General features: G+C 39.1%; 1 protein-coding gene across 1 annotated transcript in view; it reads right to left on the reverse strand.

The window, feature by feature from the left end:
- ARHGAP15 (Rho GTPase activating protein 15) overlaps positions 1 to 23,521 on the reverse strand; it is a 379,872-nt gene that overhangs the window by 163,687 nt on the left and 192,664 nt on the right. The window contains exons 7-8 of the mRNA XM_014941116.1: positions 14,615 to 14,713; positions 12,403 to 12,529 (exon numbers count right to left, since the gene is read on the reverse strand). Of these exons, the coding sequence (XP_014796602.1) occupies positions 12,403 to 12,529; positions 14,615 to 14,713 (226 nt within the window). The remainder of the gene's footprint in view (positions 1 to 12,402; positions 12,530 to 14,614; positions 14,714 to 23,521) is intronic.

The following is a 23,521-nucleotide window of genomic DNA, read 5'->3' on the forward strand; positions in this document are numbered from 1 at the left end:
TCCCCTGAATTCTCCTTTTCTTCCATCACATTCAGTGAGAGACCAAAAATGGGTTTCTGCTGCTGTTTCTTCCCCCCCCGCCCGACATTGTACAGTCTTAATTACCTAAGAAATGCATTCAGAGATGATTCAGGATGGCTCAGTAACGACTTAGGAATATTTACATGCCATGCCTCGAGTTTCAAAATTCAGCCTTCTAAAGTAAAGAAAAGTGAATTAAACAAGAAAAGCAACTTTGGGCAATTTTAAAACACTCAGAGTCCTTGGTCAAACAGTAGGGATGGGGTGGCCTGACTTAAATTGTGTCTTTTAAGAAACCAAAGCAGATTTCAGAGCCCCGATGACAGCAAATACCTTTGAAGGCGAATCAAAATTATGATCCAAAGATTATTATTGTTTTTTCTTGATTAAAAAAATGCTAGGAGGCATATTCCCCGGACACTGCCCCGCTGCTGTTCCCAGGGGAACGGATCCCAGAGTGATGCGTTGCCCTTTGGGACTAAAAAGGGCCACGGCTCCCTGTTGAAAGCCCAAGAGGAATTTAGGTAAGCAAAATATCATTATTTGAGTTGGCCAGGGGCCAGCGTGCCAGGGCTGAGACCCCGATCCTAACGAAGAGCAGAAAGGAATCCCAAGCCTGCTGTTTAATATGCATGACATGTCGGCTTTGCTGTCAACTTTTCCTTCCACCCCCTGCTTTTGTCCGCTTTTTCCACCTGTTGCAACTTGTCCTTATTCAGACCAAGAGCTGGAATTGTCTTACTTTGGTGTCACATTGTGTCTGGCACAATGACGCCCGGACCCCTGACTGGTCTTATTGAGACACTCAAGTGATGATGAATAGCAAGAATACCGTACTACTCACCAAGACTTCCCTTTTCATTCATATATATATATTTTTAATATATATTTTTTAAAAAATCTCGATGCTCTAGTTGTGGCTTCTCAAGCTAGAATTCAAATATGGAGGAGATTTCCCAGTCTCCGTCGTTGCAGGGCTGCATGACTAACCACCGGGCTTTAACTAAAGTGTTCTTGAAGATAAGAAAAATATGCGAGTAGAAACAATAAAAATAATGCAATTCAATCTTATCAATTCAGGCAGTTCCAGCTTTTATGTGGCAAACAAGGAGATCAAATTGCATTTATCTAATATCACAGATTTTTTAAATGTCTAAAATATTTAATTATTTTGCTTTGGCAACCTAAAGCTGAGGAACAGATTACTGTTCCCACTACATAAGGAAATAACTGACAACAATTAGTATTTATTCTTGTTGCTTTTGTAATAAAAATAGAATTCCATCACTTTCAAGGAAACCTAAAATATTAATAAGAATGTGATGAACTGAGTAAATGTGACGCCATAAGGAAATGATGGAGAACAGGTTGGAAATATAGTGCTTTGGGAATGGATTGCATTATCAAGCTTGTGATTGTGCATTTTGACAAGAGCAGCCCTCAGATTGATACGGTAGCCAAAGGGCACTCTTCCTACTGCAAAGCCGTTTGTTTCCACCCGGAAAGGGGGGAGTAGAAGGAGAATTGATCCCCTCCGACAATCGATAGCGACTCCAGCCCGGGCTCTTCCACAAGAGGTCACTCCTGAGTGACAATATTCCCCAACCATGGCCAAAATGCAAACCACAAAGCCACCACGGACAGGAAAAGCAATGCTGAGCTTAGTGGAGAGCATGGAGTTGGCTTCATTGCCCACAACCTGACTGCCCTGACAGCTCCTCTAGTCCATACACACAGTAAGGACTGCTGGTTTTTAGAGATGAATAATTTCTGGGAACCTTGCAATGCTCAGATCCTTTCCCTACCTCCCATGTGCCATGAACAGCATCTCTACTTTCAGTCTAACCGAGGTGCCGGGTTCCATGCGGTTTAAAATTAACGTGGCAGACTACCTACCAGCAGACCCAATTATAATTGGTACTAATTAGGAGGGGTTTTGGCAACCTTAGGGAAAAAAAAACAAACCTACACTCTGAATGATGACAAAATTATTTGGAAATTATGAAGTCTGCCACTAATTTTAAAAATTATCCAGTTTGGAGGCTCACAGGGCTGATGGAAAGCTGGGATGGCTCTTCCTTCCCAAAGACCAAAACCCAGCAAGTCCTTTTTGCTTGCTCTAATTCTGACCTCTCTGCAGGGGCAGTAGTCTTAAATATGTCCCACTGCATTGAAAATGCCTGGATGTATTTAGGTGTTATCAGTGGTCAGCCTGTATTCTTTCCCTGGGGAGGCAAAATATGGAGATCTACAATAATGGAGATATACTGACGACGCAGGTGATGGAGGGTCATGCAGAGGTAACTGCCTGCATTTTCTATTGTTTAAAACTATAAAAACCACGACATTTTGAATACTATACATCAAACTTTAGTTTTACTTCCTAATGTAAACAAACATCTACGTAGTAGGGAATTAAGAGACTGCACCAAACCAGTGCATGATGCAGAGGTAACTGCCTGCATTTTCTATTGTTTAAAACTATAAAAACCACGACATTTTGAATACTATACATCAAACTTTAGTTTTACTTCCTAATGTAAACAAACATCTACGTAGTAGGGAATTAAGAGACTGCACCAAACCAGTGCATAGTTGGGCCTAAAAGCGATAAAGTCAGAATAAATATCTTTTCCTCACATCACAGGAGTTACCTCACTTTTAGTACATGGAAGGGGCACAACTGCTTGACTCCAATAACACCTAAAATGCTCATGACTTCTATGCCATTGCTTTCTCTACAGCAAACGTCTGCTTGAAACAACTGCTACCCATTTTCCCCAAAAGTTTCCTAAAACACTGTGTCGGTATGTGTAGTTCAGTAGGAAAAACCTTTGAATAATTGTGACTATCCAGTCCCTACTTGCCCCCATATCACATTTATCTTGAGTGCACATGTAGGAGTTTATTTTGTTAAGCAAAATATATGGTGTCTCTCTCTTCTTTGGAACAAAGAATAAAATACAGATTTGTAACCCTCTTTTTTTTTTTTTTTTTTTTTTTAGTTGGGCCTAAAAGCGATAAAGTCAGAATAAATATCTTTTCCTCACATCACAGGAGTTACCTCACTTTTAGTACATGGAAGGGGCACAACTGCTTGACTCCAATAACACCTAAAATGCTCATGACTTCTATGCCATTGCTTTCTCTACAGCAAACGTCTGCTTGAAACAACTGCTACCCATTTTCCCCAAAAGTTTCCTAAAACACTGTGTCGGTATGTGTAGTTCAGTAGGAAAAACCTTTGAATAATTGTGACTATCCAGTCCCTACTTGCCCCCATATCACATTTATCTTGAGTGCACATGTAGGAGTTTATTTTGTTAAGCAAAATATATGGTGTCTCTCTCTTCTTTGGAACAAAGAATAAAATACAGATTTGTAACCCTCTTTTTTTTTTTTTTTTTTTTTTTCTTTAAACTTAAGTCCTTCAATAGTGTTTTGAACAAACCTAAAGAGATTTTAAGACAGACATTTTGTATTATAACATTCCCAAGGGTCGTATGTATGATCGTCTTTACTAAAGCTCCTTTCAGTCCCAGTTGAATAAATATGCATTTTATTTCACTAATCTTGAAACAACAGGAATAAAGTTTACCCAGGTCTTTTATACCTCAGAGAACAAAACAAATACTACAAACCTTTAGAGAGAAAGGATATACAAAAGGGCTTGAGGTGAATGTTTCAAAGCAAATACTCTTTAAACGATATGCAAATTATTTCAGCACTTGAACATGATTTATGAAAGGGGATTAGTCCACTGAAACAAGAACCCAGTTTAAACTGTTGGGTTTCAAAGTCAAAGATGAGAAGCATTTGCTGGAAAAGGCAGAAGAAACCAGATAGTAATCTATAGTGAGGATTTCTGATTGATTTTCTTTAGCTAACTCAATCTTACATTAGCTATCACTGTCATTCATACTTAACTGTGGTGGGCAGTATAAAATACCTTCCTTTATGATATAATTCTCCATAAAAATGAAGTATGCAATAGTGATAATTAAGTAATAATGAGGTAATTAATAACTCAGTGACTAGCTCTCTATTTACTAGTATGCCCCATAAATGAGCACAAGGAATATGAAACAATTAAAGATTATCCAAGCTCAAACAGATAACTTTTCCAGAGAGTTGTGTGTCAGTGAGCAGACCAATGAGTCACAGGTCACATCTATAATAATACATTATATTATATTGTAATATTCCCACATACTCTTCACATAATGGGTAAGAGCTACTCTTAAGTACTATAAAAATGATCACTTTTATGTAATTGTAAAGATTAATAAGTGAGCTAACTTCTCATGGTTCTATAATGACCCTGCTGTTCTAGTAGGTAAAGGAAAATTTAATGATCCTGCTCAGATATGATTAATATCTAACTTTTTCCTGACTAAAAATCTGGACTTGGTTCAATAAAAATGAATTAAGTGAACATGCACTGATTTCCCTGCCAAACGTTTATATGGAAGTTGGTTATGCCCAATTTAAAAATATGCTTTTTCAACCCAAATAGTAAACTCTGGAAGGATTTTGGAAAGTGAAGTAGAAATAAAACAAAGAATTAAGGCAACGTTATATTATAATTGATGGAAATAGGACATTCAAATTCAGGAAAAATCAGCCAGTTGTGATTTTGGGTGCAATATAATCTGCTATTATCAGTGGAAGTGACACAATTTGTTTCTGAATTTGGCATGTTTTGTTTCCAAAAAATGCCATTATTACTTCTTCATTGCTGAATCAGTATTTTTCTAAGCTTTAAGAAAAGAGCATACCTATAGTTAATGACGCAGAGAAACATGAGAGTAAAAATATGTCTAAGCATAAGTTTAGTCCCTATAGCACAAATATGAAGGCTCCCAGTCTCCAGAAACAGCATGTTGCAATTTCTTTTTGTGGGCTTTCTTCTGTATCTGAAGCTGACTGCATTCCTGTTGATGCAATAAAGATAAATGCCACAAACATACAAGCTGTAGAGTGACAAAATTAACATTGCAGTGGGAAGCTGCATATTTGCATATAGTTTTAATTTTGCTTTCTGTTTTAATTGTTGTCACTGGTAATGCCTCACTAATATACACCACTGCTTTATATTTCTTGGTTTTATTAAAAGTAATAAAACTGACCTATACATAATGCTAACATTGTAATGTAATAATACTCCCTAAATAGCATCCATTTGGCTTTGAACTTCACATCTAACTAAAATAAATGGGCTGGGAAGGGGAAAGAATTCAGACCTCATCAGAGCTCACAAAGAAATGGAGTGATTTCCCACTTCTGCTGCTATAATTAGCCCCCTTATCACAGAAGTAACCCTACGTGGGTGAAGGACTCTGTTAGCTCCCACAAAACCCAGCCCTTGACAAGTTTGTCCCAGCCAGTAAAACCTCTCCCTACATCCCAATATACAGTCTCCCAACCTGCTACCGACCTCTTCACGTGTTAGAAGGGGAGAGAGAAAAATCACAGAGGCCCCTCTCTCAGCACCGTCTGTAATTAGGTGGCCTTTTTCTAGGAACTCTACACGATGCTTTCAACAAAATAAGTTTCTGGCTTTTTTTTCCCTGCTGCTATTACACAGCTGAAGTCGTGCAAATACATGTGTTTGTGCCCTCATAACTACCCCTTCCCTCCGCATAGGAACAATAACCTCAGCAGCCCAGTGTTTGCCACAGAAATATCCAGTCACACGTGGTGGCAAACTCTAAACCCTCGAGCAAGCCCTTGGACTTCCCTTAGCCAGGAAAGGCGAAGGCACCACACGGAGCCAGAAAGGGTTAAAGATCCCCTGAATTCTCCTTTTCTTCCATCACATTCAGTGAGAGACCAAAAATGGGTTTCTGCTGCTGTTTCTTCCCCCCCCGCCCGACATTGTACAGTCTTAATTACCTAAGAAATGCATTCAGAGATGATTCAGGATGGCTCAGTAACGACTTAGGAATATTTACATGCCATGCCTCGAGTTTCAAAATTCAGCCTTCTAAAGTAAAGAAAAGTGAATTAAACAAGAAAAGCAACTTTGGGCAATTTTAAAACGCTCACAGAGTCCTTGGTCAAACAGTAGGGATGGGGTGGCCTGACTTAAATTGTGTCTTTTAAGAAACCAAAGCAGATTTCAGAGCCCCGATGACAGCAAATACCTTTGAAGGCGAATCAAAATTATGATCCAAAGATTATTATTGTTTTTTCTTGATTAAAAAAATGCTAGGAGGCATATTCCCCGGACACTGCCCCGCTGCTGTTCCCAGGGGAACGGATCCCAGAGTGATGCGTTGCCCTTTGGGACTAAAAAGGGCCACGGCTCCCTGTTGAAAGCCCAAGAGGAATTTAGGTAAGCAAAATATCATTATTTGAGTTGGCCAGGGGCCAGCGTGCCAGGGCTGAGACCCCGATCCTAACGAAGAGCAGAAAGGAATCCCAAGCCTGCTGTTTAATATGCATGACATGTCGGCTTTGCTGTCAACTTTTCCTTCCACCCCCTGCTTTTGTCCGCTTTTTCCACCTGTTGCAACTTGTCCTTATTCAGACCAAGAGCTGGAATTGTCTTACTTTGGTGTCACATTGTGTCTGGCACAATGACGCCCGGACCCCTGACTGGTCTTATTGAGACACTCAAGTGATGATGAATAGCAAGAATACCGTACTACTCACCAAGACTTCCCTTTTCATTCATATATATATATTTTTAATATATATTTTTTAAAAAATCTCGATGCTCTAGTTGTGGCTTCTCAAGCTAGAATTCAAATATGGAGGAGATTTCCCAGTCTCCGTCGTTGCAGGGCTGCATGACTAACCACCGGGCTTTAACTAAAGTGTTCTTGAAGATAAGAAAAATATGCGAGTAGAAACAATAAAAATAATGCAATTCAATCTTATCAATTCAGGCAGTTCCAGCTTTTATGTGGCAAACAAGGAGATCAAATTGCATTTATCTAATATCACAGATTTTTTAAATGTCTAAAATATTTAATTATTTTGCTTTGGCAACCTAAAGCTGAGGAACAGATTACTGTTCCCACTACATAAGGAAATAACTGACAACAATTAGTATTTATTCTTGTTGCTTTTGTAATAAAAATAGAATTCCATCACTTTCAAGGAAACCTAAAATATTAATAAGAATGTGATGAACTGAGTAAATGTGACGCCATAAGGAAATGATGGAGAACAGGTTGGAAATATAGTGCTTTGGGAATGGATTGCATTATCAAGCTTGTGATTGTGCATTTTGACAAGAGCAGCCCTCAGATTGATACGGTAGCCAAAGGGCACTCTTCCTACTGCAAAGCCGTTTGTTTCCACCCGGAAAGGGGGGAGTAGAAGGAGAATTGATCCCCTCCGACAATCGATAGCGACTCCAGCCCGGGCTCTTCCACAAGAGGTCACTCCTGAGTGACAATATTCCCCAACCATGGCCAAAATGCAAACCACAAAGCCACCACGGACAGGAAAAGCAATGCTGAGCTTAGTGGAGAGCATGGAGTTGGCTTCATTGCCCACAACCTGACTGCCCTGACAGCTCCTCTAGTCCATACACACAGTAAGGACTGCTGGTTTTTAGAGATGAATAATTTCTGGGAACCTTGCAATGCTCAGATCCTTTCCCTACCTCCCATGTGCCATGAACAGCATCTCTACTTTCAGTCTAACCGAGGTGCCGGGTTCCATGCGGTTTAAAATTAACGTGGCAGACTACCTACCAGCAGACCCAATTATAATTGGTACTAATTAGGAGGGGTTTTGGCAACCTTAGGGAAAAAAAAACAAACCTACACTCTGAATGATGACAAAATTATTTGGAAATTATGAAGTCTGCCACTAATTTTAAAAATTATCCAGTTTGGAACAACACTTATTCACATAAAAAGGAGCGCTGTTGTAAGGCAGTTTCCTTACACCAAAAGTATTCATCTTCTAATGGGGGGTTGTGCTTCTAGGGTGCAAAACACCTTTCTGACCCAGCAATAGAGTAAAGCAGTCAAATATTTGGCATCATAAAATGAAGAGTAATCTTTTTCCATGATCCGAGCAGGATCATAGTTTTACATATTTTGGTAATGTTCCCCAAGGTCATCCTTGGTTTCATCTTAGCTCAAGAAAACTTCAATTAGAGCATGAGTTGAATCCAAACTGGATGAGAAGCCACTGAAAAGCTGCGTGACCAAGACGACGGACACTCTGTGAACTTTGGAAATTGAGCCTGGCAGTTTGAGCCCAATTTTCAATGAAATCAGTGTCTACAGCTCAAAAAGCATAACTGAAAATTACCATTTGTCCTTGTAGTGTAAGCAGAAGCAATTAGGATTAAACATAAAAACCACATTCCTGCTACTAAGTCTCTAGGGGCAGTCTCCCCAGTTTTAAATTAATGAGGAAATTACTGGAATACTTTGGTTAGAATATACCTGCCCTTTATATACTTGTGCTGCTAAAAAACTCAAATGACGCAGCAGTACTGGGTCTAAAACTGGACATTTTTTGCAGCCCTCAGTATGGAGAGAAGGATAATACAATTGAATCTGAACTGTCAGAACATTTCATTAAAGATTACTGGGGGTGTGATGGCCTTCTAACACACATCAGTTGCTCGTATTTCCTGTTAAACCGGAGGAGTTTTAAGCCATGTTTAAAAAATCTCCTTTGTTTGGAACTGGCATTGGCAGTAGTCAATAACATCAGAGCACTATAAAATTATAAAATCGTTAAACTTTGTAAGAACTTTATAAACACACTTGCAGATATTGCACATATCTTCTCTGTGCTCTGCAGTCAAACTGGACAATGAAACGACCACCTGTTAACTGCTAACAATGTGTCATTACCAGTTCTCATGCCTTTTTAAAGCAATTTTGGCTCTAGCTGCCGATAATTCTGGCTACGATACTTGTGTGAACATTAAGGGCACAGAAAGCCAAAGGCAGAAAACTGACAATACAGTTTGTGCTTAGACTACTAATAAGTAAGTGAATAATATGATTTTTCTAATTCCACATAATTGCTTGATCTCAAGGGGCCAAAAAAAAGTTCTGAATACATATTTTAGAAGCAATCCAATCTACAGTATTTAAATGCAAGCTTCGACTCAGTGAGATTTCACAGCAGATATTTTCACATTTTTTAATAGTTTAAATAGCCTTTAACAAAACGGAGGTTATCCAGGGTTCTCTAAGGGCTCTTCCACAAGAGGTCACTCCTGAGTGACAATATTCCCCAACCATGGCCAAAATGCAAACCACAAAGCCACCACGGACAGGAAAAGCAATGCTGAGCTTAGTGGAGAGCATGGAGTTGGCTTCATTGCCCACAACCTGACTGCCCTGACAGCTCCTCTAGTCCATACACACAGTAAGGACTGCTGGTTTTTAGAGATGAATAATTTCTGGGAACCTTGCAATGCTCAGATCCTTTCCCTACCTCCCATGTGCCATGAACAGCATCTCTACTTTCAGTCTAACCGAGGTGCCGGGTTCCATGCGGTTTAAAATTAACGTGGCAGACTACCTACCAGCAGACCCAATTATAATTGGTACTAATTAGGAGGGGTTTTGGCAATCTTAGGAAAAAAAAAAAACAAACCTACACTCTGAATGATGCCTTAGGGAAAAAAAAACAAACCTACACTCTGAATGATGACAAAATTATTTGGAAATTATGAAGTCTGCCACTAATTTTAAAAATTATCCAGTTTGGAACAACACTTATTCACATAAAAAGGAGCGCTGTTGTAAGGCAGTTTCCTTACACCAAAAGTATTCATCTTCTAATGGGGGGTTGTGCTTCTAGGGTGCAAAACACCTTTCTGACCCAGCAATAGAGTAAAGCAGTCAAATATTTGGCATCATAAAATGAAGAGTAATCTTTTTCCATGATCCGAGCAGGATCATAGTTTTACATATTTTGGTAATGTTCCCCAAGGTCATCCTTGGTTTCATCTTAGCTCAAGAAAACTTCAATTAGAGCATGAGTTGAATCCAAACTGGATGAGAAGCCACTGAAAAGCTGCGTGACCAAGACGACGGACACTCTGTGAACTTTGGAAATTGAGCCTGGCAGTTTGAGCCCAATTTTCAATGAAATCAGTGTCTACAGCTCAAAAAGCATAACTGAAAATTACCATTTGTCCTTGTAGTGTAAGCAGAAGCAATTAGGATTAAACATAAAAACCACATTCCTGCTACTAAGTCTCTAGGGGCAGTCTCCCCAGTTTTAAATTAATGAGGAAATTACTGGAATACTTTGGTTAGAATATACCTGCCCTTTATATACTTGTGCTGCTAAAAAACTCAAATGACGCAGCAGTACTGGGTCTAAAACTGGACATTTTTTGCAGCCCTCAGTATGGAGAGAAGGATAATACAATTGAATCTGAACTGTCAGAACATTTCATTAAAGATTACTGGGGGTGTGATGGCCTTCTAACACACATCAGTTGCTCGTATTTCCTGTTAAACCGGAGGAGTTTTAAGCCATGTTTAAAAAATCTCCTTTGTTTGGAACTGGCATTGGCAGTAGTCAATAACATCAGAGCACTATAAAATTATAAAATCATTAAACTTTGTAAGAACTTTATAAACACACTTGCAGATATTGCACATATCTTCTCTGTGCTCTGCAGTCAAACTGGACAATGAAACGACCACCTGTTAACTGCTAACAATGTGTCATTACCAGTTCTCATGCCTTTTTAAAGCAATTTTGGCTCTAGCTGCCGATAATTCTGGCTACGATACTTGTGTGAACATTAAGGGCACAGAAAGCCAAAGGCAGAAAACTGACAATACAGTTTGTGCTTAGACTACTAATAAGTAAGTGAATAATATGATTTTTCTAATTCCACATAATTGCTTGATCTCAAGGGGCCAAAAAAAAGTTCTGAATACATATTTTAGAAGCAATCCAATCTACAGTATTTAAATGCAAGCTTCGACTCAGTGAGATTTCACAGCAGATATTTTCACATTTTTTAATAGTTTAAATAGCCTTTAACAAAACGGAGGTTATCCAGGGTTCTCTAAGGTTGGAAAAGAAACGCAGACTAAGTCTCTGTCACTGCTCATATTCACTTTTTCTGTTTTGTCTGTCAAATTATCATTTAAAGATATGTGAGATGTCTAAATAAATAAATAAAATTTCTCCGAGTGCTGAGACAGTTTATGGGCATTTTGCTATTAGCTACAATAAGAGCAGAATCAGACCCTCAAAACTTACCATGCTCTCAGTCTTATTTTTCTTCCTCTGAGAAATGCAACATAACACACAGCACAAAGATATTGGGACAATTTTTCACACGCTACATCCAGGCTACTTTATATTTTATAACAGAAAGAAAAACCTTTAAAAAAAAAAAATAATCTCCAGGATAACAGGAAAACAACAAAAACAAAAAGCTTTGGTCTGCAAAAAGAGACTATTTAATGAATCTCTGTGTTTGTGTGTGTACGCGCGCATGCATGTGTGCATATATTTATGATTGTGTGGGTAATTATCATTAAAAATAGCTATGTTGGGTCTTTTTTAATGCAACTCTTTTCTTAACATCTAAGGCTTTGATCCTGCGCTGAAAACGCGTGCCGGCAAATTCCTACACAGCACTTGGGTACCTCTAGGTATCTTGTACCCACATGCGAGTCTAGAGCTGTCACAGCACTTACATTAGAAGCAGTATGTGAATCTCCTGCCAAACAAAGAAGAAAAACAAAGATTTGAGAGAGAGAGAGAGGGTGAAATTGAAAAAATGCTGAGTGAGTGATTCAGGGACACCACCAGCTCCGGCGTCTGCTGCCCACAATGTCACGAGCATCTCAGCACAAACTGGGAAAGGAAAGTCTCAGTGGGGTAAAGCACATCCCTGCTAGTTTTAGATCACTTTCTTTTTTTAATCACACTGACAAAAATCAACCTCAGTCCCTGGAATTTACCTTCTATGAAATTATAGATATATCTCCCTGATTGTCGGCTGCAGAGGATATGTCAGGTCTTTCAGCAATTCAGTGTATAAATATACAACAGACAAAATTACTCTGGCAATTTGAGGTATTTTACTAAAATGGAAACAAAGCAACTGCAATAGACCATTAGCATAGGACTCATGTTGCTTATTTTTAAAAATAAATGGCTTGAATAAATTTCTTTGCTGCTAAACAAATTTATTTTGCTTAGGAGAGAATGTCACCCTTTAAAAGTGTGGAGCTAGTAACTGTCTTTACTTAAATGCAAGTTATGTATATCAGCACAGAACACATTCAGCTTTAAAATTCTCAGTGATCTTCCTTACATTCTGTATGTAATAAAAATTATCTTCCCCTGTAATGGCATAGTTATTTAAAAAGGAAAGAAAAAAAAAGAGAAAATCAGAAAAGAAAAAAGCCTTACTTAAAGATTTTCTGTGTTCAGGCTTTGGTTCTTTGGATTCAGCGTCTAAGCTATTCAGTAATTCGATGCTGGTGGATCTTCTGAGTTTGAACTCCAAATTTCTCGATGTACAACTCCGTTCTTTTGACTGGGGAAAGAATATATACATACATATGTGTATGCTTTTAATAAAATTATTATTTGTAAGAATGAAGCAAGATATTACAGAATGCCAGTGCAGAATCAAAAGCTAACAGACACACACAGAGCAAGCGATGCAGTGAGTATAGAATTTAAGGAAAGTGTAATGCAAAATTTGTCATATGGCAGGGCTTTTATGGCCCTGACAGACTGATCTTAATTTCTGAGATAAATTCCCATTTAAGTGAGGAAAACAAAAGGCCTACTTCTTCAGGCTTTAGAGACCAAAATTATTTCCACATTGCAGGCTACTTCCAAATGATTGCAAAGAGGAAGGTTGTTTAAATTGCCTTTCTGGTTTAGACAGTTACAGTGAATATTCTTGCAAACACAATTGTTTCAAACATCTTTATACATTTGGGGTTGAATTCTGTCCGTTTAAGCTTAGGAAAGGGGTGGGGGGGGACGACAACTTTTCTATTGCTCTAATTCACTGGTATATAAAGTGACAATTAGGGATTGTTAATGGAGAAAAAAAGGAAAAAAAGGAAATAACATTTGAGATGATATTTTGGTTAATCATAAGTCTCTTCCCACAGAGTTTGGTCTTGTGAGATTTAGCCATCCCCGTGGTCTGGGAAGCTGGAAGGTCTAATTCACTGGTATATAAAGTGACAATTAGGGACTGTTAATGGAGAAAAAAAGGAAAAAAGGAAATAAAATTTGAGATTATATTTTGGTTAATCATAGGTCTCTTCCCACAGAGTTTGGTCTTGTGAGATTTAGCCATCCCCGTGGTCTGGGAAGCTGGAAGGCTTTACACGCTCATCCAAAGTTGTAGAACTGAATTAAAGGACAGGTATGAAGTGGTCACCAAGCGTGCCGTGGTGACACTGGTGACATCCTGTCCTGCACACCCAGCGAAGGCCAACCTTGGCTGGGATGAGCCCTTCACTACCCCAACCATGTACAGACTGTGCCCCACCAGCCACACTGCTGTGCTGAGCTGTGGCTCACTCTGAGCTGCTGAAACTGCAATATTACCTTGATTACACTAAAAAAAATAAATTAAAAATCAAGTATATTAGATGTTTAGCTGAATAACAGGCAAAAAAAAAAAAAAAAACCCAAAACCAAAAAAAACCCAAAAAGTGTTCTGAGTCTCCACGGAAAACTCCACCCCAAAATCTTCAGTAGGATATCAATATCCTCACACACCCAATGAAATGCACAATATGAAGACATACATCATCAGATCAAACTTTCCTTGGCTGATTATAGCCTCAGGGCAATATAATGTTTGCAGCTCTTTAAGGAAACAGTAGCTGTGTTCACATTAACCCTTTCAAAGAGGCAGCCTCTGCCCGCTCTGCCAATTCCATTGCAGCAAAACCTCTGAAAAATGCAAGAAATGGGGATATTTTTCTCTCACCAGATTCTGCACTGAACAAGGAAAGTCAGTGCCCTCTGCAAAAATACGTTCTTGGATCAGGCAGGGATAAGAGGAAGACATTTGGAATTTGTATTGAGAGTGGCAAAAAAAGAAAGAAAAAGCTACAGCTGAATCTGGTTTGGTAATTAAAAACTGTTTTAATAAAACGCAGCCCTGCTTACTTCTAGTAGAAAACCCCCAGCCTTCCTGGGAGAATAACAGCAATCAGTTACAAAGGAATATTATTTGCTAGTGTTATTCTTGTGAATAAGTAATACAAAAATTCATAAAAGGCTCAAATGTATTAATAGTTCTATTGAAGATTATATACTGTAGGCTGCATAAACAGAAAATGCAAAAATTCATTAGTTATTAAGTGCTTGTGTGCTTTTACAACCCTCAGCAAACCAATGTCCTTGTTATTTCAGAGAAATAAATGTAGCGTTCCATTTCGAGGCAAGAATCAAATGACATTTTTGTTCAACAACCTTGTTTATCTGACATTTTTTAGTAGATTTGCATACATATTTTTATACCCTTCAGAGAAAGGAATGTCTAGCTAGCTGCTGACTGCCTAAAACCTGTAGAGATGCCTAAGCAAATGAAGTTGAAATTGCTACATCTTAATTAATAAAGGTAACAGCCAAAACAAATACATACCAATCTGTCAATTGCATTTTTGATAGCGTGGAACCAATCCAATATGAGAAAGTCGATATCCGACTGGAGGAGGAACTCATTTCCTGACACTGTTGTGATCTGGGGAGGACAGGGGCACAGACAGGTAAGTAAAGAAGTAAAGCACACACCAGACAGATGATTTTCTTCTATTTTTCTCTTCTATCCACCCAGATGCTTTCCCTTTGTACCGAGAATTATCTCCTGGAGTGCTGAGTAACTGAGGAGTTTTGAACCTCTGTCTGAAAACTGTTTTGAATATGTCACAACAAACGAGATATTGTCTCAGCAATGAAACCACTGAACACAAATAATGCAAAAATAACGGGAATGTGATACAAGTTAAGAAAAGTCAGGAAACTCGGTGTTACAAGACACAGTTCAAAATGAAAATCAAAGCACCCTGAAAAGAAATAAATGCAGTATGAGAATTAGTTCCTTTTCTTTTCAGTTTCCATTTCTCTTCTGGTGTTCTTATTTTTATATCCAGTACCTTCATTCTGGAATTTACACATTTATTATACACCTGTGATTCCAGAGTCCACTTCCAAGCTATTTGGTAAAATTAATAATGTCACTCTTTTTCACATTAAAAAAAAAAAAAAAATTACCATCAAAGATGGCTGTAGCAGAGTAATTAGAAGCCCATTTATCACAAAAAAAAATCCCCAGTTTGTCTGAAAAGAAGGCGATTTACATTTTTGACCCACTCACTGGGAATATTTATCAAAAGAATATTAATTCCCCTGATAATGCTGTTTCACTGCCTAACAATATTTGGTGGAAATATGTGTGCATATTCTGTTGGTCTCAACTTCTGTAAACCACCTTGATAATACTGGTACATCACCTTTTTTAATTCATATATATCTTTTCACCAGAGTAGAGCTCCAGGTGTTTTAGGCAGCAGGTCAAAGTGACCATTTTACAGATGGCAAAACTGAGGGATGGAGCTGGACAGTGCTTTGCCCCGGGATTACTCAGCACAGCCCTGGTGTCGGTGGCCAGGGAGAATGATCCAGTCCTCTGTGTTTGCAGACAAGTGAATGGAGGGTTACATCTCCACCACGTTTTGTAAGGGGCAGGAGCTCGTCCTGCCCATGCTCCAAACCAGCTCAGCTACTGACAGCTCAGAAACCAAAGCTTTTTTCTTTTTTCTTTTTTTTTTTTTCCCCTTGTTGCTAAGAGTTGCTTGTGCAAAATGCGGTAGCATCCGCACGTGGGCATTGCACACTCAGGTTTCAGTGATTTGGGGATGATGGTTTAGTCTGCAAATTGGGATTCTCTTGGGGTAAGGAGACCAAAACCTTTCCAGGTCTTTCTCGGGGAACAGACGAACACAGTGGACGACAGAGATGTCTTTCTGACCAAAGTGTGAGGAAAAGCAGAGCAAAGCCGTTAAGACCTGGCACAGCCTATTCATGTAAATCCATCAACCCCAAGTGCTACTGTTTCACTGCATCTGCCCCGTGTCAAGAGTTTTTACTAAAGCATAAAAGAAACAACAGATCCTCACCAGCCTGGGTACTCCCTGCATCTATCTTAAAACTGAAATACTACCAGGGAAAAAAAAACAAAAACAACAAACCAAAAACCAACAAAAAGACAAATAAAACACAACAAACCAAAAACCAACAAAAAGACAAAACAGCTTAATGTATTATTAATTGTTCTATAACCCTCCCGTTATTGAGGAAATGCCTGTAAGGAAGGTTTCCAAAGTCATCAGCATTAAGGAAAATCCCGTCAGCGCAGCTCCAGCGGAGACATCCTGTGAGAGCGCTGCGGAGAATGTGGGAATGGTCCCCCAGCGCGGGCTGGGAGGCTGCCTGGCTGCAGATGTTCATCCCATCCCATCCCACCCGTCAGGAGGGGACCTCCAGCCACCCCCCATTGTTGTTCCCCGTGCGCACGGGAGAGTTATTTATTGGGGAAATTTTAATTCCCTTATGAGTCCACAGGCATCAAGTTCGTCACTACTCACACGCTCACCCTTCCCTTTATCAAAAGGGGGGAAAAAAAGTCAAAATTCAGCTTAAGGTGAGCAGTTGAAAGAGTTGACCTCTGGTTCTGTGCCTGCCTCACATGGCAAGGTTTGGGTTCAAAATATATTACATTATATCACAATTTATTAATGGATACATGCAGATATGAATTAGACTAAACACAGGCAACAATTCAATCTAATGCTTCTCTCCCAGTATAAACAAATCATTATTAAAATTATAAAATGGAATAACATTTTCAAAGTAAGAGCAACATATATAATTAGATTTACTGCATTTCGAAGGCTTAAAAAGGACAAAAAATAGTTTAGTCTTCCGTTCAGCAAATTCAGGCTTTATTAAAATCCAAGTATTCTGCACTGCATAAACATTTGCACTGTATGATATGCAAAAGAGATACTCCATTGCTAACAAGACCAAAGCAAAATGCATGTTGAAAGTTTCTTTGTCTGAATGTGTTATTTTGATAATCATATATTATCAGTGTTTTATGAGCAAATCTGTAAAAACAGATCATAGAACGAAGGGAAGAGAATGCATTTAAAATATACTTTCTGTAAGATATGGTTCAAGTCCTTTTCTTTCTTTCCTCAGACTAATCTTCAGAGTAACTAGACAGTTTCAAGAAGACTGCTACTGCTCTCTACAGTTTAAATGCATCCACTCCTTAATTACAGTCAGTAATTGACTTTGTTCTGCTCCATTCCAGTCATTCGCAGGAAAACAGTTCCAAAGGCTTTGGCTGGTAAATCCCATTTAATGTGCAGGTTTCCTATCCCACTTTTATATATTACCTCCTTAGGATTTCTGATAAATGGTTCTTGGAAGGGATTGCTAAACCATATTTGCACTTTGCACAATCGAATTTTCAACACCCTTGAGAAAAGACATCAGTAAAGAATGCTAGCTTTGACTAAACCTTGTGATTGAACAATTTATGATCACAGCCCTAAATGATGTATAACTAACAACAAGCATAAATTGTTCAATATTAAGGCGTGTTAACACACTGTCCCTGTATCAGGCACTGCTGGAACAAACAGAGGGACCAGAGAAACAGACAAATGACAAATCTGGGGGGGAAAAAAAAAAAAAAAAAAAGAAAAGAAAATGAAGTGCTCTAGATAGAGCTGGCAGTCTCCATTGTGCCAGGTACTTCACTTATTTAAATATTTCCTGAAATCCCTCTCTCTTTGCCATCATTTTTGCAAAGGCTACAGTCTGGAATTAGCTTTACCTTACCAGGCAGAATTACGATGCTGCCCTCAGCAATAAATACCCACAAGGAACGACAACTGACATTAACCCTCTTGTTTGCGGAGGGTGTGTGCCCTTCAGGTTGCTCATCGAGGAGCCTGGATTTTCTCTTTCTTGCTGTAGCACTTCGGGAAAAAATCACTTCAAAGCGACTGAATCCACTCACATGGTAGTTTTACAATGAACTGTAAGCACAGTCCTGCTGTTAAGCATTGATCCTCTGCAAGTATCGGCTCACCGCAGGTAAACACGTGTTCAATTCAATACACCGCTGCGCTGCCAACAAAGTGGGGGAAGGTGGTGGTGGTGGAGGGGGGGGGAAAGGCAGGTGTGAAACACTTTTTATGATATTCTACTTGTGGCTTATTAAGGATTTCTCTTGTCACCTTATAAAGCTGCAAATGGATGGGGTGAGCTTCTTTTGCGCGTCGCCGTAATGATGTACCGAGGTTGCGTTCAACAAGAGCCTGTGTTGTTAAACAAAAAGATGCCTCTATAGCTCCAGGAAATACGGGGCGCTGTATCTCATTAATACCAGTAACCATTTTATAATACATAAATATACCTTGGAACCTACCCAGCAGTTCTTAAAAATCCTACAAATCATATATTTTGCCTGTGCTGGGTTGTGCTCTGGGACACGCTATTGTGCCATGCATGGATGTGTCCCTCCAGGACTTCCAAACCTTTACAGATCACCTGGATCGCCTTTCAGAGCACGTCTCAGAGATTATTCCCTTTCACTGTATACCTACACCACTGGAAAACAAGAGATAAAATCCAGAAAAGTGCCATGGGACAAGCCCAGGGGCTTCTATCCACAACCTTCCTACAAACTTTGGTCTGGGAACTGCTGCACCGCTGTGAAAAAAGAAAAAAAAGTCTCCTTCATGGTATCCCTCTAGTTCTTTACCGATATACATTTCTATAGATGCATTCATTTCTTACATTTATTTTAGCTGTAAAACAGGGATGGAGGCAATTTTAGCAATCCTACTGATAGGTGCTCTATGGAGATATGGAAAAGGGCGATAAATTCACACAGCAAAACAAAAATACAAAACCGTATTATTGATTCCCTCACTTCAAAGTGTACTTATGCATCTCTGGTGGCTGGAACTATTATTTGCAGTGATGAACTATTTTCAGACAACGCCAAGAACAAACTTTAAGACAGGAAGTGAAGAATCCTATGGGGAAGGAGAAATGCAGCAAAAAATCCCACCCCTTCACGGTCTCTACCCTGCAGCGAAAGGGAACAGAGGGAGCTGCTTGGGAAGCGTATGGCGCACGTATAGTTTACGTATGGCCACCAAGAAACCACCACACAGTTCTTATTTCAGCCAAGGACTGAAACAAGCCATTGTTTAACTCCCTCTGAATGTGGGACATCCTGCAAAAATGCTGGGCTATTGGGGTAAAGCTTCGTATAACCTACCCCAATGGTTCAGCATTGGATTATTGGACACTTCTGGACTGTGGAAACCCCACTAGATGCTAATCCAGTGCAGAATCCAGTGCAGAAAATCTAAATTTTTATGTCACCTGGGACTCCCACAGCTTGTGGTGAGCACTAAGTGACTTAAACTTGGATTGACAGATACCTCTGCGTGCAGAAATTCAATAAAATGTGTTCCTCTTGTTGCACTGTGCATTGGGATTGCTGCCCTTGATATGTGTAGGAAAAAAAGGAAATGTGAGTTGCTGGAGCATTTCTGGCTCAGAAGCTAACACTCTTCCCCCTTCCCACTGCTCCCTTCATCTCACCTTGTGCTCTCACAAGGTCTTGGATTTTTTCTAATCATGTTTATCATCCCAAATCCTATAATGAAGAGAAATCTAGGGTTTTTTACTCTATTTTTCTGAGATATTTTTTGCAGGGTGGGATCTAACCAGCCAGCCCACGTAACACAGGACAAACCACTTTTTTTTTTACTCTATTTTTCTGAGATTTTTTTGCAGGGTGGGATCCAACCACCCAGCCCACGTAACACAGGACAAACCACTTTCCATTTGCATGGCAGCCACCGGGGCTGGGAAAGGAAAGGTGGGAAGAGCCAAAAGAAAAGAAAAAAAGAAGACAGACAGATGACTAGGAATTTTCTCTCTCTTTCTAAATATTAATAAAAAAATAAATCATTAGAATATAATATAGCTTGAGAATAAATACATAAAACATAGATACTCATGTGTCCACACCCACAGCAGAAGTAGAATTAATTAAAGTTGGGAGACACTATGCTCCTTAGTGGTTTAATTAGCTGGATTTGAATTAAACAGGGACAGAGATATGTAAGTTTTTAAAATCATGTCAAAAGTCTAACAGCATTTCTGGAAGTTGATCTCAAATTCTTTCTCACAGATAATCCAGTCTCTTGGCCGTGTTTATGCTGAATGAGTGAGCAGCAGAAAGGATAAATAAAATATCTCTGTGCTGTAAGTCTAATATTCAAGAAATGCAAATAAAAGAAAACAAAAGGATCAGTATTGAGCTGCATTATATCCATACCGCATCACATACCCATTATACGATTCAGCCTATCAAACAGGGGTAGTCATGGTTATACTGATAGTTAAATTACTTAAAGGACTCTAAGATGTTTATGACTACCAAAGAAATTTCATTATCAAGCAGATTGTCTGTCTCGTATTACAGTCTGGCTTTACCAATCTTGCAGTCCTTTGGATGTCGAGCAAAGTTAACATTGAAGTGATAGGGAAATATCAGCTTGAAAGAAAAGGTCTTCTACCAATCTTTCAAAAAAAATGATATTTGTTAAAAAATTTTGTGAGAAAGTATCTGCCTTGTGTTCCCAATGTTGCTAGATGTTAAGTAAATATATGCTGATTGCAAAAAAGTTGCTTTGGCAACTCTCTTATTAAAATGCATTTGTAACCCCCATCTGTCATGAAAGTTTTGAAAAGTTTGTTTACTTTGGATAGCCGCCTTATCCAGGGTTACCCCAGCATACAATGATAGCAGTCTTCAGAAGTTGTGTGAGGAACAAGCCACTGGGGATCCATTTTTGTTTTAATTGGCACACACAAACACTTTTCTGGTCTGTCAAAAAGATCAAGCTAATATGCATGGCGGGTGTTATATTCTCAGCTTTTGGGAGTAGTAAAGCTCCCTTTATTTAAGTAATTTAAATGATAGACTGCAAAAACTTTGCAAGTCAGAAAAATGTTTTATACTTTCTTTGGGAATATTTGTTTTAAGCAACAGAAAATGTTCTACATATCTAAAGATGTTGAACCTTATGTTATAATTACCCAGTTTCTTCTGACTCTGTAAAAATTACTGTGAAAACCAAGCATTGCAAAGAGGCAACAAACAGATCCTGTGTTTTCACAACTTCTGCAATATTAGCAATTGTAAGACCAATTGCTGCCAGATGTTTATAAGATATGTCTTTAATTGTGTTGCCTTGTGGTATGACTGATTTGCACATCCATTCTATGGGAACCTTCGCAGGATCATCCTATCAAAGCAATCTGCTCATATAAAGTAAGTTGCTTTTTAGTGAAATTAACCTAGCTTTTGCAGCATACACATCAATGGCTCTGAAGCGGATTCAACAGCCTGAAGTCTGGGGTCAAACTTCCAAGAAAGAACAAATTTTTAAATGAAACTGTATTGCACCGGTGATGAACAAATAAATCTTTTTTCTGGTAAATTCCTAGGATTGAATCGTTCAACATAACTTAGTAATAAAATAATGAAGTCTGTGACTGCTAAGAAGAAGAAAAATCTTTGAGCTGAATGTTTCCCTTTTGCTGCGCAATGAACTCATAGTCTGTACACCAGTTTCTATTGAATTGCATTAATATTAGCAAGGACAGAATCAGGTCTTCTCCCTGCATTATAAAGCAGATCTTTTCCTTTCCTTCCTGGCTGTGAAGACTCCCAGTTGCAGAAGAACTGATTTATATCACTTGTAAGGAAGGCACTGAACAGGTAGGAGGTCACAGTTAAAGCTGATTAAAGCCCTGAGAGAACTTCATCTTGGATAAGAAGAGGAGCTCAGGCTGGAGAGGAGGGGGAAAGGCCCAGTGCTCTGCCAGGGGTACTGGGATGCTTTCACTGATTTCAAGGACCAGTTTGTCATTCACCTACCAGTCCACATCTACATTTCTCCCTGCCCTTGGACATGTGTGAGATGAAAGCATGTGCTTTTTGAGCAAAGGGGAAGGTGAGGAAGCACAAGTACTTTCTGCTAAACATCCAAGGAAGGTACCGGGAGGACTTATTTCCCCTTGACGTACTACACTGGTATCATGCCCTATGTGAGACACAGACAGACTATTTGGGTTGGCCTCTGAAAAAGAGGGGCGGTGAGCAAAAAGAAAAACATGATCCAGGCAGCTGAGGACCATAGTGGATGTCAGACACCTTTGTGCAGCCTCCTGTGTCCCCCCTGCCCAAACCACCCTGGGATCCAGCCCCATGGCTCCACCACCCTCACCATGAGAGCGGGATGGATGGACTTCTGCTCACCGTTAAGCCAAAGTCAGGGGAGATGGAAGTCACCAGACTTGGGAAGCGAGAAGGAAGTACCCCCAGAACGGGCTCAAAGCAGAGAAGCAAGAGGTAGTAATTAAGACTCAACTCAGTGGTATCTGTGCATAGCGGGAAGTAGGGGAATAGACAATTGCACATTTTGTCCACAGACAAAGACTAAAGGCAGTGTATGAATACCTCCTGCAAGCCACTTTTCTCCTTGGGGTAATATTTTACTGTTATTGCCTTTGCAATCTGAAGCCATATATTACACAGCCACACACAGAGATATTGGCAACGGTTTCGGAGAGAAAGTCCCGTCTTTCTTAGTTTTACCAGCTGGACAATACCTAGTGATGAATGTTCCTCCTGTCCAATTTTATATGCATGTTATAACACTTTATGATATATGTGAGTGAGACTCAACATGATAAGTCCTTGTAACAAACAAAAATATCAAAGGGAGAATGAATGCTCTACTTTCAGTACAAGCAAAGATATATATTTAAAATATATATGTGCTGTGTGCAAAGATTTCATTTCGTTGACTCTTATTTTAGCCAGAAATTTATTCATCAGTAGCAGAGCATTTTACAGCTACATTATTTGCAGGCAGAAGCCAGTACTGGCTTTTAGTATTTCATTTACTGACACATGTCTCCTATTAATAAGTGCTGAGATTGCACAATAAGAAAAAAGAGATGTTGCTATAAGTATCTTTATACTTATAGTAGCGTATTTGGCCATGATTATAAGTGTTTATAAAACATTCAAGAATCGTTCCTTGTCTACTTACACTAATGAGAACACCTGTTAACTTTAGAGCTGCACAGACTTATTTGCATTGAATTCAGGTTTTTGCATACTGTACATCACTTTTTGAAACAATTAGATGTTTACAGAGAAATATAGCTAAAAGAGGAACAGCAGCTTGAATGCCCTCCAGCCCAAGTCAATGCTAATCCTGGTTTGAGTGAAAAGCAGAAATCTGCTGAATTATAATACTGACACAAATTCTGTTAGCAGTGAACAAAGGTGTACCTGCAAATCCTCTGATAGCAGATGTTACTTGTGGGGATTGATACCCGCTGTTGAATAAAGCATCTCTTAGAAATGAAACAGCAC

This window comes from Calidris pugnax, unplaced genomic scaffold (genome assembly GCF_001431845.1).
Source record: "Calidris pugnax isolate Ruff unplaced genomic scaffold, ASM143184v1 scaffold60, whole genome shotgun sequence".
NCBI classification, from domain to species: Eukaryota; Metazoa; Chordata; class Aves; order Charadriiformes; family Scolopacidae; genus Calidris; species Calidris pugnax.